This window comes from Lepisma saccharinum, chromosome 13 (genome assembly GCF_977018435.1).
Source record: "Lepisma saccharinum chromosome 13, izLepSacc3.1, whole genome shotgun sequence".
NCBI lineage: Eukaryota > Metazoa > Arthropoda > Insecta > Zygentoma > Lepismatidae > Lepisma > Lepisma saccharinum.
The window spans coordinates 79,660,247-79,678,307 of NC_139241.1; the positions used below are offsets into that span (position 1 = coordinate 79,660,247).

The 18,061-nt window shown below is 41.7% G+C and overlaps 1 protein-coding gene across 2 annotated transcripts in view; it reads left to right on the plus strand.

Moving 5' to 3' along the window:
• Window positions 1-18,061, plus strand: part of LOC145997453 (multiple PDZ domain protein-like) — a 382,394-nt gene that overhangs the window by 266,709 nt on the left and 97,624 nt on the right. For both annotated transcript variants that reach the window (XM_083134520.1, XM_083134521.1), the window contains exon 2: window positions 8,607-9,110. In XM_083134520.1, the coding sequence (XP_082990646.1) occupies window positions 8,607-9,110 (504 nt within the window). The remainder of the gene's footprint in view (window positions 1-8,606; window positions 9,111-18,061) is intronic.

An 18,061-nucleotide genomic window follows, 5' to 3' on the forward strand; every position in this document is an offset into this window, starting at 1 on the left:
CTTACATCGATTTTCACTCTTCTTTTTTCCTTTCTTTCCTATTTTTGTATAAACTTCCTTCTGTCATTTTGCCCTTTCGCCCTCTCCTACCTTTCTCTCTCTTTCCTCTGTTCTCCTCCTTTCTTTTTATTTATCTCTCTATCTCTCTTTCAATTCAAACCCCCCCCCAGCCCGGTATTATTTGTAAGTGTTCCTTCATCAATTCCATCATATCATCCTCATCGTTGCGATTAGCCAAAAGTTGCAGAAAAGCGACGCTAAATGGCAAACCAATCCAAGCTCTCTAACATCGTATTTCTCCATTCTCGTTCTTACAATTTTCTCTCTTCGCATCACTCTCTTTTTCGCTTTCTCCTTCTTTCTTTCATTTTCTCTTTTCCTCTATTTCTCTATCTTTTTCTTTCAGTTGCATTTTTCTTTCATCTTGCTCTTCATTTTTCTTACTTTCACCATGTCTCCACCGTTTTTATCCACCCTTTCTCTATTTCTTTTCTGCACGTTTATCGCTTGTTCTCCCCCTCCCCCGTGAGCGTGTTATTATTATTCCATTGTTCCTGCTATTATACATGACGGAAAATTTCTCATGGAAGCTATTTCAGTGGGATTTTTTTCTATCTGCACTAACAACGCAGTTATCCTATGAGGACGAACTTTATATTTTTGTCCTTTGATTGATTGATTGATTTGCTTTATTTTACTTCGCTTTTCTGCCACTTTTGGCTAATTTGCGAAGTTGGAGATGGGTGATGATATGATGAAATTGATGAATGGACACTCCGGGATTCGAACCCGGGAACCCTGGCGTCGTAGCGCGATGTGCTAACCATTCCGCCACGGGGGCGGCTTATTTTTGTTGTTCATTTGCATTATATTATAAACAACCTTGTTTGTTAACCATTTATGGTAAATTTTCCTTCACGCTCGAGTGAACGTAGTTTCATTTCCCAAACACGAATGTAATGTGTAGTGTTGGACAACTTGAACAACATTGTTCCTGATGTTAAAAAAAAAACTTGTCACGCTAGGATGCTCAATTGTTCGTTCATCCGGATTGCGTATTTCACATATGCACATTGAAATAGAGATTGGGGGCGTGGCTTGTAGTGGAGAAGTTTCTGGTTGGCTGGTCAATTTTTCTTTATTGAGTACTTCTATGGCGTGCCTAACCATTGACTACAAGCTTGAACTTGTTGAATGATGTAAACCACTTATATTTTCCTTTCCCATCTATTATCTACTTTTTATACATTGCTTTGATCTTTTCTACATCTTTCTATTGTAGTTCACTTTCACTAATTCCATACTTATCCTCCAGCGATTTATTTATATTCCTTCAGCTTGTGCTGCCATCTACTTTTCTTTTTTGAAACTCCTCTCTTTTCATCTTTTGTTATTGTTTCCAGTCTGTAATATCTGGTTTGTAACAACTTTTTACAAAACAAATAGCAGCGCGCTTATATAGTCGAAATTAAGGTTTTGTCGCAACTCAAGGTTTTTAAAGTAAGAATTAAAAATGCTCCTTGCTTGCATCTGACGAAAAGCGGAAAATGACCCAATATATTAAATAATTGTATAAGAATTTTCATCCAATATTTTAAAAATTATTGTCTCTTTTATTTCCAATAAGAAAGTCTATTTGCTTTTCGAGTATTGATTACTATCCGATTGCGTTGTATTTTTCTCACTAGATGGTTCTGCTTATACTCTGTGGTTTACAGAAAGTGTTCGCACAAGTCTATGAAATAAATGCCAGTGTCCTATCCTACAGTCGGGACGCGCTAGGAAGCGGCGTGGGACCACCCACTCTGGTAGCGACGCGCTGTTGCCGGATTGACCTACTTCAGGATTTTCGCGAGCCCACAGAAACATGAGGAAGGCTGAACTACTGCAGCTCCTTATGTTACACAAACCCCAGTTCCCCATATATCGAATAGACAAGCTTGCAGAAGAAGCGGGACATACGGTGGTCCGTCTCCCGCCTTATCATTGCATGTACAATGCAATCGAACTTATTTGGGCACAGGTCAAAGGGCTGGTAGCACAGAGGAACACTTCGCCACCTTTTACACCGTCTAAAATTTTGCAATTGACAGAACAGGCTATCGGGGATGTGACAGCAGATAGGTGGCGTTCGGCTATAGAACACACAAGGAAGATTATTTCCGAAGCATGAGAAAAGGAGGGAGTTGAAGAGCAGCAAATGGAGGATTTTGTAACTTCACTTGGGCGGGAAGACAACAGTGACAGTAGTAGCTCAGATGAAGATGTTCCTTTACCAACCAACAATGAAGATGATCTTGGGATAGCGCCACTGCAATGGTAGCCGGTAAGCAAAAACAACTGATTCTTTAACTACTACTTCTGTTCTTTCATTCATTTTTTATGTTTTTACATACAGGTAGCTCAAAGCATTAATAACACATGTACCAAATGTATCATTAATGTTAAGGAAATCGAGCAATTGCCAAGCGTTTCGTTGTAATTTATTGAACTCTGTATTGCCAGAGCCTGTGTGCTCATATAGCTCCCAAATTATCTCACTTCACACACCCACATGTGCCTCCCCGATGGCACAGTGGTAGGGTAAGTGTTGTCGCCTTGTAATCAAGTAGTCCTGGGTTTGATACCCTGTCGAGGGCCGAGGCACATAGTGGTTCGGATCCCACTTCCTACTGTAGGTCCATTCCAGATTAGCCGTAGTGTGCATAAAGTGGACTTTAAAACACCAACTCAATCAATCAATTCACACACAATTGATTTGTTCTTGATAAATTCTTCTCCGTAATACAGTAACTCAGTTCTGTAAAATTCTGTTTTGGAGGTGAATTTTTGTAGGTTTCTCAAAATATAATTTAAAAACGTGTTAACGAAACGAAGTTGTACGTAATTTGCCCTAATTTTCAAGAAATGCATTTCATTTGTACGTTCTGAAGCTTCAACAATCGCGGCGTGACAAAGAAGGCAAAAAGAGGCGGCATGAAATTAAAGGAGAACGATTTGCCAGAGTGTTGTTCATACCAGAAGACGCATTTTCTTTTGTTGGTAATTGTGATACGATAAGTAAAAAGATGCCGATAGCTGATGCTTGCAATGTACCATAATAAAACACAACAAAGGTTCTTTCAGTGAAGGTTTTTGGTTGCTGTGTAGAGCAGGAACATAAAATATTTCATGCTTGCCAGAATGGCCGAGCTTGCCAACAGCTGACTAGCCTGTCCGTGTGTTTGTGCGAACGTGGCAACGTAGAAACCCCCCAGCCACATGGCAGCCAACGAGGAGAGAGAATTTGGTCACGTTCTGCCGTTCTGCGTTCTGATTGCACGCCGCTTCTTATCGCGTCCGTACTGTATATCATTGAGGCAGTCTGCTAGCCAATAGGAAGCATTCATACACAAACCACGCCCCCAATCTCTATTTCAATGTGTACATGTGAAATACGCGGGGTTCATCCAGCACACAATAGATGAATGGCCGTCAGCGCCATCAATGTTTATTTAGCTCGAGAAACATCCTTTCTCGCTCTTTTTTACAGCACGAATGCCCAAATCGTTGCAGAAAGTAATTGCCATTGTCCTTAATATTCAGAACTATTTTTTTCATCCACCTTCATGTTTCAGAGCGCCTTTGTGTCTGATAGGGCGCTTAGAAGCGCTGAATCAACGAAGAAATGATGGCCAATTTGTGGAGGGAGCGACGGGCGGGGTGCAGGAAAGGGGGTAATTTCTGTTTTTAAGCAAAGTGCAGAAGTTGGGGCTAATTGCTCGTCTGCTCGCTGCAATTAGCATTTCTATGGAGGAACCAGTGCTTTTAAATGGTCGTCGCCCACGACGCTTCTCTTCTTACCGGGAACAGTGTTGCCACTCTGTCAGATAAGTTACTGAAAATCTTCAGGATCAAAAAACAGCGAAGTTTAAAGTCGGGGAATAAAAGTGGGTAGATTTTTAAGCTTGAGAGTAATTAGCGTTGCACTTTGGGAATGATTGAATGAATTTTTAAGTTGACTTTACGCACAGATAGGCTTATCCTACTGGACCTATAGTTTAAAGTGGGATCCGAACCACTGTGCAATGTGCCTCCACCGAGTAGCGAACCCGGGATCTCTTGATTACAAGGCGACGACGTTACGCTGCGCCATCGGGGAGGACCAGAGTTTAAAAGGGGGGGTAGAGAAACCTTCATTGCACCTTTCGGAGCGAAGGAAAAAAATCTTGTAGCCCCTCATCTTTTTAAACTCCAATATTATATATATATATAAAGAGAGAGAGAGAGAAACTCTCTCTCTCCCCCTCCTCCCCCTCTTTTCCTCCCTCGGAAAACAGAGAGAGAAAGACGAAGAAAGAGAAAGCTTTCTTTCTTTCTCTCTTCCTCTCTCTCTCTCTCTCTCTCTCTCTCTCTCTCTCTCTCTCTCTCTCTCTCACACACACACACACACACACACACACACACACACACATATCCTCCCTCTTTCCTATTCTTCTTCTTCGGCCTGAAGAAAGAGAAAGGAATAAGAAATACCGAGAAGGAGAGAGAGAGATAGATGTTACTATTTAAACAAATATTATACTATTTATATAAATATTTATTTAATATACTATTTAAACAAATATATGATTACGAGAAACTCCAAATAAAGTACGAAAAATAATACATATTTTGGCTTCTGAAAATTGAGGAAAATAATCCAGAATGTAACTTTTTGTGTTACACATTATTATTTTTATAATCTCACTGCAGTATGTTGTATTAAAACTAGGCTTTTCTAGTTCTCCAGCAATAAATATGAGAGCAAAGTTAGACACGGAACAGCAGAATCCAATTTACCTCTGAGTTGAAACACGGCTTTGAATTTCACAGTCGAATTATCATAAAGCCTCAGATTTGAGTGAATAACAAAGTTTTGAACATTGGCATCAAAGTGGAAATGTTATTGTTGCTGGGAAATCTGAAACTCTCAGCGATGAAGAAAAAAGAAAAACACAATTGGATCGAAAATGAGAAATTTATTGTTCGTTTTTAGGACATTGTTCGACTCTGAAGCAAAGATTATATTGTTAGGAAGTAAAGAGAGAGAGAGAGAGAGAAAGGACAAAATGTACAGGGAGAGGGAAATTGAAAGCAAACGAAAATATAGGGTGTCCCAAAATTCTTCATACAAGGAGAAATATTTTTCTTTGTAAGTGAGACGCCAACAAATTGTCATGTGACGTTTGATGTATTGCAGCATATGTGTTAGGACTGGCTAGAACTCATGGCACCATGTACCTGGGTTTGAAAGATCGCCGCATTGAGCTCATGACGTGACTGTTTTTAACTGACTCTTGCTGTAACACAATACCAAATCGAGTGTTAAAGCCCTCCATACTTCGTGTGTTTTGGCATCGAATGGTGAAACAAGGCACCAAAGATGATGCTAAACAATATTTCTTAAATTCCACACTAACCTGACGTCACACATTCTTTCCTTCCAACATAATTCCCCATTTAGTAATTATTTTGAATCAACGCCTGGTAACTTTTGCAGTTTTTAAATTCCACACTAACCTGACATCATACATTCTTTTCTTTCCTACAAATTTTAATTCTCTGTGTTTTAATGATTATATTGAATCTACGCTTGGCATTTCTAAAGTTCCACACTAACCTGACGTCATGCATTTCCCTTTCTACAAAGTTTTCATTTCCTATGTTCTAGTGATTATTTCGAACCCACGCCTGGCAACACTTGCATTTCTTAAGTTACTAACCTGGCACTTGCATTCTTTTCTTTTCTACAAATTTTAAATTCTCTGTATTCTAGTGATTATTTTGAATCCACAGCTGGCAACACTTGCATTTCTTAAGTTCCACACTAATATGACACTTGCATTCTTTTCTTTGCTACAAATTTTAATTCTCTATGTTCTAGTGATTATTTTGAATCCACAGCTGGCAACACTTGCATTTCGTAAGTTCCACACTAAACTGACACTTGCATTCTTTTCTTTTCTACAAATCCTAATTCTCTATGTTCTAGTGATTATTTTGAATCCACAGCTGGCAACACTTGCATTTCTTAAGTTCTACACTAAAATGACACTTGCATTCTTTTCTTTTCTACAAATTCCAATTCTCTATGTTCTAGTGATTATTTTGAATCCACAGCTGGCAACACTTGCATTTCTTAAGTTCCACACTATGGTGACGTCATGCATTCGTTTCCCTTTCTACAAATTTTCATTCCCTATGTTCTTTGCCTGTGACGGTAGCCACAAAAAAAGATCCAGGCATTCTAATTACCGCATAATGCATTCGTAAAAGTTGTCCCTTCTCGCTCTATTACCTCCTTATTACAGTTGTAGAACTTGGGTCTTTAGTCGCACGGGAGTAGTGGGGCATTTTCACACAAACTAAATCCATCGCTCGGGGAAAGAGGGGGGGAGAGGCTCGTACCTTTTCCCTAAAAGGGAACCGACTTTTGAGAGATTTTTTTTCTCAAGTCTCCGCTTTCGATACGGGCAACTAAGGAAATTTAACTTTGCCGAAACTTCACCGAGAAGCTATTTCGAAGTTGAAGGGTTTTTGAAATGCATTCAGCCCCCTGTAAATCTCCGCTTGGAGAATAAATCAAGAAGCAATTTCCGCTTATGACAAGAGAAAACCGATGCTTTTGATGTATTTTTTACTACGAGCTGTTTAAATGTATGCTTATATGGGACCATATCATTTTCTTTGTCCTTGGAGATTCATGTTTTTATGCATAAAAATGTGCTATGTAATATTGGAGACGACGTGTCTGCTTTTCCACTGAGAGTGGAAATAGGATATAAAGAAGGAGAGGTAGATGGAAATTGAGAGGAGATAACGAAAAGAAGAAGAGGTGGAGACAATTGTAGAAGGTGGGAGAGGATAGAGAGTAGATAAGTGAGAGAGAAGGACAGGTAGACACAAATGTAGAAGGTGAGAGGGAAAAGAGAGGAGATAATTGAGAGAGGAGGAGAGTGAGAGACAAGTGTAGAAGGTGAGAGGGGAAAGAGAGGAGATAACTGAGAGAAGAAGACAGGGAGAGACAAGTGTAGAAGGTGAGAGGGAAGAGAGAGGAGATAACTGAGAGAAGAAGACAGGGAGAGACAAGTGTAGAAGGTGAGAGGGAAGAGAGAGGAGATAACTGAGAGAAGAAGAGAGTGAGAAACAAGTGTAGAAGGTGAGAGGGAAAAGATAACTGAGAGAAGAAGAGAGGGAGAGACAAGTGTAGAAGGTGAGAGGGAAAAGAGAGGAGATAACTGAGAGAGGAGGAGAGTGAGAGACAAGTGTAGAAGGTGAGAGGGGAAAGAGAGGAGATAACTGAGAGAGGAGAGGTAGAGACAAGTGAAGAAAGTGAAAGTGCAAAGAGAGGAGATAACTGAAGAAGGAGAGGGAGAGATATGTGTAGAAGGTGAGAGGGGAAGAGAGGAGATAACTGAGAGAGAATGAAAGGTAGAGGGAAGCGTAGAAAGTGAGAAGATAAAGATGGAAACAAATGTAGAAAGTGGGAGTTGAAAAGGGAGGAGATAAAGGTGGGATAGAGAAGAATGTGGAAAGTGAGAGGGTCAAGTAAGGAGATGTGGTGGCAAAGTAGAGAGACATGTAAAAAAGGAGAGGAGAAAAAGATGGAACAGGAAGGAGAGGTAGAGAGACGTGTGGAAAATGAGAGAGAGAGAGAGTGAACATAAAGAGGAGAGAGAAGGAAATATGATATTAAGAAAGAGAGGCTCAGAAAATGGAACTAAAATACATACATTTAATTTTATCAGAATTATTGTTACAAATAGAATTCATAAGAACCTAAATGAATACGGTAAAGAAGGTTCAAAATTGTAACGAACTTGATTGGGACAGCCCCAGTATTGGTTAGTTAAATGCCTAGCTGCATTATAATATATAGTAAAACAAAAGAGAGTTAGAAATAAACTATTATCTGCATCCTGTAAGAACAAAATTAGCGAATAAAAATACACAGCGCAATATCCTATTGAATGTTCGAACAGCAACTGAAGGAATATTGTGTCTGGAAAAATAGCTCATGTGATAAAGTATTATCACTCAATGTAGCGGCTATATTGAAGTGTTATGGTGTTATATTGTGAGCTGTACAGCTACGACACACACATTCATGGGCAACATACTCTCCACCGAGGAAGGCGAGACTAGCTCGAGAGGACGAGTATATTCGCGAGAGGGGAGGTAGGTATTATATACATGCACGAAAGAGTATTTTGTTTGTATGCGCTCTGTTCTTTTAACTGAACTCCCCTCTGAACGTATTCTGCCGCTGGCTCTACTGTGTGTGAAACTTCTATGTTCTGTCATCAGCAAACGATTTTCAGGGAACCTGTTTCTCTCCACCCCTATTTTGTTAGTGGACTCGTTCAGTCAGCGCATGCGCAGAGATATCAAGAAGGAACCATTTTTGAGAAGTCGCACGATTTTATCTACATTTACTTTGTTCTTGCAGTGGGTAATAGCACAATACAATTGAATAACTTTGTTAATATCAAGACAAACATAAGCAAAACCGCAACTGTAGGCAAATTTTATTAATGAATATCTTTTGGGCCAGTGTTTTAATTGATTTTCTTATCTCCTTTTAGGCATCCGCGTGGCAGAGCCTGCACAGACGCAGGCGACACCTGCCGTAAGAAAACCAAGACATGGTGCCTCGGGACACAGTGCTGTGGTCATAGAGAAACACACCCACTCCAGAATGGGCTCCAACATCAGCCGCCGCTCAGACAAGGGCCTCTCGCGAAGGAGCCAGTCCAGCGGCAACCTGTGCACGGTCCGCAAGGGCGGCAGTGACGGGTTGTCGACCAGAGAGAAGATCTGCGGTTCCCTTCCCAACCACCTGGACCGGAAGAACAGCGAAGAGGACAACGACGAGGTCCAGAAGAACAACAAGAGGAACATGGAGCTGGGGCTGCAGAACCTCCTGCCGGGAGTCAAACCGAGAACCTCCGAGTTCAGCCACGACCAGGGGTACGGCTCCGAGAGGTCGCCTGAGGACGAAGAGAGGCCCGTTGTGAAGACGGAGCTTCAGAATGACGCCAAGAGCGAGCCGGCGATAGGGAGGTGGAAGTACCCGTTCATAACCAAAGGTAAGTGGAGTTTCGTTTCAAGGGCACGGGGAACAGTTTCCGTGTCCAGCCAGACGCGAGGACCAGAAACTGTTCCTCCCCCGCCGACTTTACTTGTTCTCTTCGGAATACAACACTTTCGACGGCGTAGAAAGCCACATGAACGGAAAGAGGACACGTTGAAGATTTTTGTGTTCGGGAAAAGTCGAAACCTGTTGCGAAACTGTCACTCTTTACCTTAATGTCCGCACGATGAAAGAAATAACTTGGAATTATCTTAATTGCCTTTTGAGTCTAACCGTCGCAAATGGAGGGGTCCAGGGTGCGATATCCTGTAGGGGACGGTGGAGAACTCCCCCCCCCAACAATCTTGTCCTAAAAAAACACATTTTTTTCAGTAGGGGCGGGCCAGTTTTTGTAGCAACAACAAAGATAAGCAAGTAGCGTTGACTTCAGATGTACTGCACTATGGATAACATCGAAAACACACACAAAATAACGAAATATGATTTGTCTCTTTGTATGTTCGTGAGTGTTGCATGCTTTCTCTCTTTCTCTCTCTCTCTCTCTCTTTCAAGAGACCATTAACAGGTCTACACCCAATAACAATACGTGCACAAAACAAGTAAAACAAGAATGCAAGAGATTCACGACTGGATATCCCATGAACGTCTGATAAGCTAAAGGTAAAATTGCACCATGCCATGAGGTAGGTCCCCCACAAATTCTTCGATATCGGTGATTTTTGGTGGGGATATGTGAGCACTACGTTCCGGCTGCCTTTACCCCTAGAGTTGCCCTCATGTGCCCATCTTATTTGAGGCTGGGTGAACCCGAGAGCCGCTTTATGAGGGGACAAGGCCTGGAACATTGCGACCTTGGATCACCCACCGCGGGAATCTAATCCGGGTCTCCGGCGTGACAGTCCGGTCCACTACAAACTAGACCACCGCTGTTCCAGGACGTCTGATGAGTTGGCAACCTTATTTTCTATGAGTTGGCAACCTTATTTCTTATGAGTTGGCAACCTGATTTCTTAGGAGTTGGCAACCTGATTTTTATTCATAGCCTAGGAGTTGACGACTTTGTGGATATCCCTTGGATATTTGTGCCGTCTGGGTGTCAACTTCTAAGCTGTATCAAGGCGGGCCGTGGTAGCTCAGTTGGTAGAGCATCTGCCTATTTACCACGCGAATGAAACGGGCTCCAGTCGTTTCCCTGTTTCTGCGCGGCTCATGCCCACCCAGTCTCATATCAATGGGTACCTGAGTGCAACCTAGGGAAGAAGGGGGAGGGGGTTGAAGGTGGCCGGCCATGATGCTGATCACATCATCTCAACTATGGCCGATATCAAGAGTATGTGGAGCTGTATACCTCCACATCACCCCATATGCCTTCATGGCATGCACCTTTACCTTACCAAGAAAGGGTTTTACAAGCACGTCTCGCTAAGGTTCACCGAACTCTGAACACACATATTCCTGTCAGTGGCGTATACGGAGTCAAAGGTCGGGGCTATGTCACAAGGTCCTAGGCTATGAATAGAAATAAGTTTACCAACTCCTAAGAAATCAGGTTGCCAACTCATAAGAAATCAGGTTGCCAACTCATAGAAAATCAGGTTGCCAACTCATAGAAAATAAGGTTGCCAACTCATAGAAAATCAGGTTGCCAACTCATAGAAAATCAGGTTGCCAACTCATAAAAAATCAGGTTGCCAACTCATAGGAAATCAGGTTGCCAACTCATAAGAAATCAGGTTGCCAACTCATAAGATATCAGGTTGCCAACTCATAGAAAATCAGGTTGCCAACTCATAGAAAATAAGGTTGCCAACTCATAGCAAATCAGGTTGCCAACTCATAAGAAATCAGGTTGCCAACTCATAAGAAATCAGGTTGCCAACTCATAGAAAATAAGGTTGCCAACTCATAGAAAATCAGGTTGCCAACTCATAAGAAATCAGGTTGCCAACTCATAAAAAATCAGGTTGCCAACTCATAAGAAATCAGGTTGCCAACTCATAAGAAATCAGGTTGCCAACTCATAGAAAATAATGTTGCCAACTCATAGAAAATCAGGTTGCCAACTCATAAGAAATCAGGTTGCCAACTCATAGAAAATCAGGTTGCCAACTCATAAGAAATCAGGTTGCCAACTCATAGAAAATCAGGTTGCCAACTCATAGAAAATAAGGTTGCCAACTCATAGAAAATCAGGTTGCCAACTCATAGAAAATAAGGTTGCCAACTCATAGAAAATCAGGTTGCCAACTCATAAGAAATCAGGTTGCCAACTCATAAGAAATCAGGTTGCCAACTCATAAGAAATCAGGTTGCCAACTCATAAGAAATCAGGTTGCCAACTCATAGAAAATCAGGTTGCCAACTCATAGAAAATCAGGTTGCCAACTCATAAGAAATCAGGTTGCCAACTCATAGAAAATCAGGTTGCCAACTCATAGAAAATCAGGTTGCCAACTCAGAAAAATCAGGTTGCCAACTCATAAGAAATCAGGTTGCCAACTCATAGAAAATCAGGTTGCCAACTCATAGAAAATCAGGTTGCCAACTCATAGAAAATCAGGTTGCCAACTCATAGAAAATCAGGTTGCCAATAATTTTATCTACAATTTCTGATCGATTTTTCTCCTGTATTTTATTCTCTAGACTTCAGGCTTCGCAGAGCCTAGCTAGCCTAGAAGATAAGCTCCTGATTCCTCTAAAATATCCCTTAATTCACTCATGCTTGCAAATTGATTGCAATACTTGTTACGAGCGTGGGAAAACACTGCTAAAATACCAGTCATTGGTGGAGCATTCATACGTGTTTATGGTTACCAGCGCGACTGACTCTTTACCAGCTGAAGCTTTTCAAGCAGTTTCGTCCGGAGCAATTTCCGATAGAATTACACTTTGCAGCGCTCTGCACACAATCAGAAGCCGCGCTCTCAGGGGGAGAGAGGGAAAGGGGGGGGGGAGAACTGCGGACGTCAGACGAAACAGAAGCCACGACGACGTTATTTGTTGACCTTTTTCCCCGTTGCCTAGCAACAATACGCAAGGCGAATGGTCAATTACTGAAGGTGAACGTTTTGTCCCGCGACGGCGGTCGGCAGTGAACCGGAAATTCTAAATAGGTCCACGTGATTGGTCGGCCAGGCTGAAATTTGCGAAATGCGGCTGCGTTAGTGCGAGGCAGACCGCAACGTAAGTTTTGAACCTAATTGACGGAACGTCCTGGGAAAAAAATGATAGAGAGGTGTTTCGTTACGTACTATTGGCATGGAGGTGGAATTTTCGTTGTATTTTTCCTCTCAAATTTTATCTTTTGTGCTCCAATCTGCGGTTCTTTTTCGCGATTTAGTTCAGATATCGGTGTAGAGTTATCCTTTTGAGTCGCAAGGCCATTTTCACAAGTAAGCCGATTTTGAGCAAAATGCATAGTTCCAATTAAATGAGTGTAGATCGGAGACTAATTGCCCTAGAGAGATGAGTGATATACCGTTGTACGCGGAATGAACCATAGATTCAGACTATATGAAATTTATGCAAATTCGGTGTATATATGGAGGGGGAAAGGGGGGAAATCCCCTGAAAATACTTTTTTAAAAAAAAATGGGGTTTCGCCCCCTCCCGCCCCCCGAAAAAAAGTACATGACAGTGTCGACATGCACATGGAAATGATCGCTGACATGTAAGGAACACAAAAATATTTGCATTATTATCATATGACCAATGTAACTTGAGTTGTACCTCCCAAAAGTTATGGTGGGCACGCCACTGATTCAAGCTTCAAAATGCAGCGGTACTTTGAAATGACTATAGCTCAGAAACTAAATGCCCTAGAGATATGAAAGATATACCGTTGTACGCAGAATGAATCACAAATTCAGACGATATATAATTTATGCACATTGGGCGTACATATGGAGGGGGAAAGGGGGGAAATCCCCTCAAAAATACTTTTCTTAAAAAAAATGGTGTTTCCCCCCGCCCCCCGAAAAAAATGTCAAAATGCACAAAATGCAAAATTTATGCAAATTTGGCGTATATATGGAGGGGGAAGGGAGAAAACCCCCAAAAATTATTTTAAAAAATTGTTGAAATGTTTGAAATTTATCTTTTCCCTTGAAAAGAGACGCAAAAGAGAAGTCCCTTTTCCCGCCTTTTTACCTCCATTTTCATGAAGAAAAGAAAAAGGTGCAGGAAACATTTATGTTAAATACATGTGTTAGGAACAATATTTAAAAAAATCGAAATTCTAGCCAAAAATAGAAAAGTTATAACGTAAAAACTACGACCTTGACACAGCGTCTCGATCGAGACGCTTGGGACCATGAGGCTTAATTTTAGGTATCTCGATCGAGACGCTTGGGACACAAAAGGTTCTTAATGTTATTGGTAGATGTATTCGGTTCTTGCCGTGAACAGAGTGTTATAAACTATATGGCTCGTCTGAACGAAGGATTCTGAAAAAAAATAATAATCCAGATACCCGATTCTCGTTTCCGGATTCACGTACCCGAATATCGTTTGCGAGTCCGAGTATAGCTGAAGTCTTGAACGTAGTGCCAGTTCGGCATCTTTGACACAACCCCAGAGGAAGCTGACCGGAACCGTATCTGGTTTCGAGCCTTCACCTGTTTTTCTGTAAAGCGATGTTGTCACTTTTGCCTGCAGTGTTTGGACATCCATTCATTCACTGCCAGGTTACACTCAAACGTCTTTATATTGTATAAAAAAGTAGCACAATACGATAACACAACCTAGCAAAGATAACGCAACCGCAACTTCGCGTTTAGAAATCTCTAAAGAAACTGAATTAGCAACATCTCATTTAGTCCACGTGGAATTGACGAGAGCTGACATTTCTTGGACGAACGCTATTGGTGGGAAAGGTTTCAAGGGATGATTTATTGGACACCACGTGGACCTGACGTGGTTGTTACAGAGAAAACTGATCTATCGGAACTTTCTTTGAAGTAAAGTGAGGTTCCAGATGAACGTATCTGAATTTCGGTTACAGATTCGATTCTCGTTTCTGGATCCAGGTCCACGTTTTCTATTCTCATCAGATAAGAATTTTGGGGGAACAGATAATTCGGATCCGAATAATTTGGACCCTTCCTATTCTTACTTTACAACTACAAAATTAATTTTCGGATAACATAATAGGCATAATAGGGATGTTCAGTTCCTTTCAGGTCATGACTGCTTGTATGCTTATATATATTGGGGGTAACAAAAAAGTGCCGTTTTTAAAAAAAAAAAAATGTAAACGATCGCAAAAAAAGGTAAAGTGCTCCCCTGTGCTTAGCACCGCGCCATGAAGGCGTATAGGGGGTGTGGGGGTAACGCCCCACACTTTCTTGATCCGGTCGTGAGTGGGGGTGATGTGATCAGCATAACGCCCCTAACCGCCTTTACCCCCCAGGGTTTCCCCCATGTACCCATATTATTCGACACTGGGTGGGCGCCGGGGCCGCTTCCAACGTTAGAAAAGTTCCCGGATTTGAACCGCCCGGGGATCGAACCCGGGACCTTTAGCATGATAGTCAGACGCCTTACCGATTTTTTTTTTTTTTATATAAAAGGAAAGCCCCTAAGCGGAAGCTTTCCCCATCACACTTCATACACTCATATCATTTCATTCACATTTCTATTTCAGGACTTTTCAGGACAGACAATCACAAATACCCATGCCTTACCCGGGACTCGAACCCGGAACCCCTGGCGTTGTAGCGCGCTCTGCTAACCACTTCGCCACGGAGGTCGACAACCGATTGAGCCACCGCGGCCACTTTTGAATATTCTATAAATCAAAAACGGGTTTTTCGATCGTGATGGCATTTTGGTACAGTGCAGGCAGAAAGGTTTTAAACACAATCCTTAATTTTCATATTTTTAAAATTTGTAAAAAAAACCGTTCTGATCAATTCTGCGAGACAACTTTTTTGTTGGTATTGGGTAGTCCTACAAATACAATATTGGTCTTGTTTCGAACTTCTCTGTATTCAAAATCCATTATCATTGTCAATTCACATTGCGAAACCGATTCTATACAGATTTTTATTCAACGCAGTAAATATGTACTTGGAACATGGCAACTCCGTAAGCACCGACTCGCAGTGTCATCCCGCAGTTTCCACGCTTCAAGGGCCAGATGGTACCAGTGTTGCCACATGAAGGGAAATTTCCCTTTTGCAGAGAAATTCGGACCGAAATTTTAGCGAAAAGGGAAAAGGGAATTTCTATGAAAAATGTCACAATTTCAGGGAAATGTTAAGGGTTCTGACTCTACATTATCACAGTTCATGTTAAGTTCCAGTTTCATATTCACATTCTTATTTTTTTCTGATCCTTCTTATTTCTGCTCCCTTGAATATAAGCCTTTATATTTCTCTTAAGTTTATTGTACGTGCTTTTCTGTATCTTCGGATAATTGTAACGATGATAATTAAGGATTTAATGGATTCCTCACCATGATTGAAACCTGGGACATCTGGACAGAAAGCGATTAAGCTGACTTGTATGTGAAAAATTTGTGTAACATTTTTTATTCATACGAACATGGACCAACGGAAATTTTACTACTACTGCTGCTGCTGATACTACTATTACCACTGCTAATAATAATAATAATTATTATTATTATTAGTATATTTGTTTAGGTGAAGGGCAAAAGTAGTCCAAATAGGGAAATTTTGCCCCTTGGAAAGGGAAATTATGCCCTCAGATTGTGGCAACACTGGATGGTACCCGATTCTCAGTTCTAAAACCAGATAGTCAAATTTCTCTTCCAGGTCCAGGTACCCGGTTTTCATCAAATCCTGGAGCGGATAACCATGATCCGAAAACTTTTGGCCATTTTTATAGTCTGAACTTGTGAGAGAGAGAGAGAGAGAGAGAGGGGGGGGGGAGAAGAGAGAAAGATAAAGAAAGAACGCTCTCTCTCTCTCTCTCTCTTTCTTCCTTTTCTCTCTTTTTCTCCTGAGAGAGAGAGAGAGAGACAGAGAGAGAGAGAGAGGGGAGAGAAAGAAGGAAAGAAAGAAGGAAAAGAGAGAGGGGGAGAGAGAAATAAGGAAAGTAGAGAGAGAGAGAGAGACAAGAAAGAGAAAGAAAAAGAGAGAAGGTGAGAGAGAGAGAGAGAGAGAGAGGGAGAGAGAGAGAGAGAAATAGAGAGGGGGAAGAAGAGAGAGAAAGAGAGAGTGGGGGAGAGAGAAATAAAGAAAGTAGAGAGAGAGAGAGAGACAAGAAAGAAAGAAACAGAGAGAAGGTGAGAGAGAGAGAAAGAGGGGGACCCCCTCTCTCTCTCTCTCTTCTCTAGAGAGAGAGGGGGAGAGAGAGAGAGAGAAATAGAGAGGGGGAAGAAGAGAGAGAGAGAAAGAGAAAGAAAGAACGCTCTCTCTCTCTGTTTTTCTCGTGAGAGACAGAGAGAGAAAGAGAGAGAGAGAGAGAGAGAGAGAGAGCGTCTCCCTTTCTCCTTTTCTTTCCTTCTTTCTTTCCCTCCCTTTCTTCTTTCCTTCCTTTTCTCTTTCCGACTCTCTCTCTCTCTCTCTCTCTCTCTCTCTCTCTCTCTCTCTCTCTCTCTCTCTCTCCTTCCCTCCCCTTCTCTTCCCCCCTCTCTCTCTAAGGACAACTATTTTCTTCCGAGTCTTGGCTGGTTCTATATACACTTTATTCTACATAATTTTTCCACAAAAAATGTGATACTTGATATCTTGTAAAAATTTCTGACGTGGCCTGAAATTTACAATTGTACTTGTTTATAGGGGGAAGGGAGGACTCATTATGACGCTAGCCCAAGGCTTCCACATCTATAAATCCGAGTCTGTTTTTCTGTTGAGCCTAAACGACGGAAATTGATAGCCAAATGGGATTCCATTATCTCCAGTAACAGTGCCATAAATTACGCCAGCATTTGGCTACGGGGTGGAACAAAATCACAGCGCCATTTCAAATTAGTGCTCCACTCAGCGGTCACTCCTTAGGCAGATTTTCGAACTTGACTAACGTTTCCGGTCATGATTCTACATTGGCCATCAAAACCACGCCTTCGGGCACATTTGCTCCAGGGAAATTAAGATAAGAGAGTCGAAACTGGGGCAATATATGCTCATCGATTGATGGATCGAACATGTCACGTCACTGAATATTTACCCCCCCCCCCATCCCTTCTATCCTCTCACTGCAGTGGGTGTTGTTTTTTGGTAGCTGCATCCATTAGCTGCAGCTTGGAGGGCCTCGTGGATGGATGGTTTGTGTTTTATGTGATGTTGTGGTATTGACATATACGACTCGGCAACACTGCCGAAGCTCTTTTCCTCCTTTTCTTTGCGGTTTTTTTTATACAGCGCGCGGAGTGTCAAACTTGATGCGTGTTAAAATTATGAACGCCAGTACTCAGGTGTGTAATGGGACAGACGTCATTCTTTTCACAGACTATTTTGTTTAACTTCTTTTTCTAATTATGCCATTCGGTTACAAAAGTAATAGCGGTGAGCAGTGGCGGAGATTGGGTTCCAAAACTAGGGAGCAGAGTACCAAAACTGTGGGGGAGGACAGTTTGCTTACCCTTTGTGGATAAGGTTTATCATAGTGCGGGGACGAAAGTGGCAAGAAATGGCGGGCAACTGCCCCCTAATCGCCGTCAGTGGCGGTGAGAAAAAGATAAAGACAGGAATTGAGAACGAAAAGGTAGAAAACAGGGGGAAAAGAAGGGAATAGATAGTGCGACAGAGTAACGAAGAGAAGAGAGGAGAGAGAGAAAGAGATAGCGATCAGAGGAAGCTCGAAGAGAGGAGAGGAAAACATAGAAAGAACGAAGAAAACGCAATAGTGCAACAGAGAAAGGGAGGGAGACAGAGAAACAAAGGGAAAATGAGGGAGAGAAAGAAAGATAAAGTGGAAAACTGGGAAAGAAAGAAGGAAATAGAGTAACAGAGAGAAGAAGAGAGACGGAGATGATAG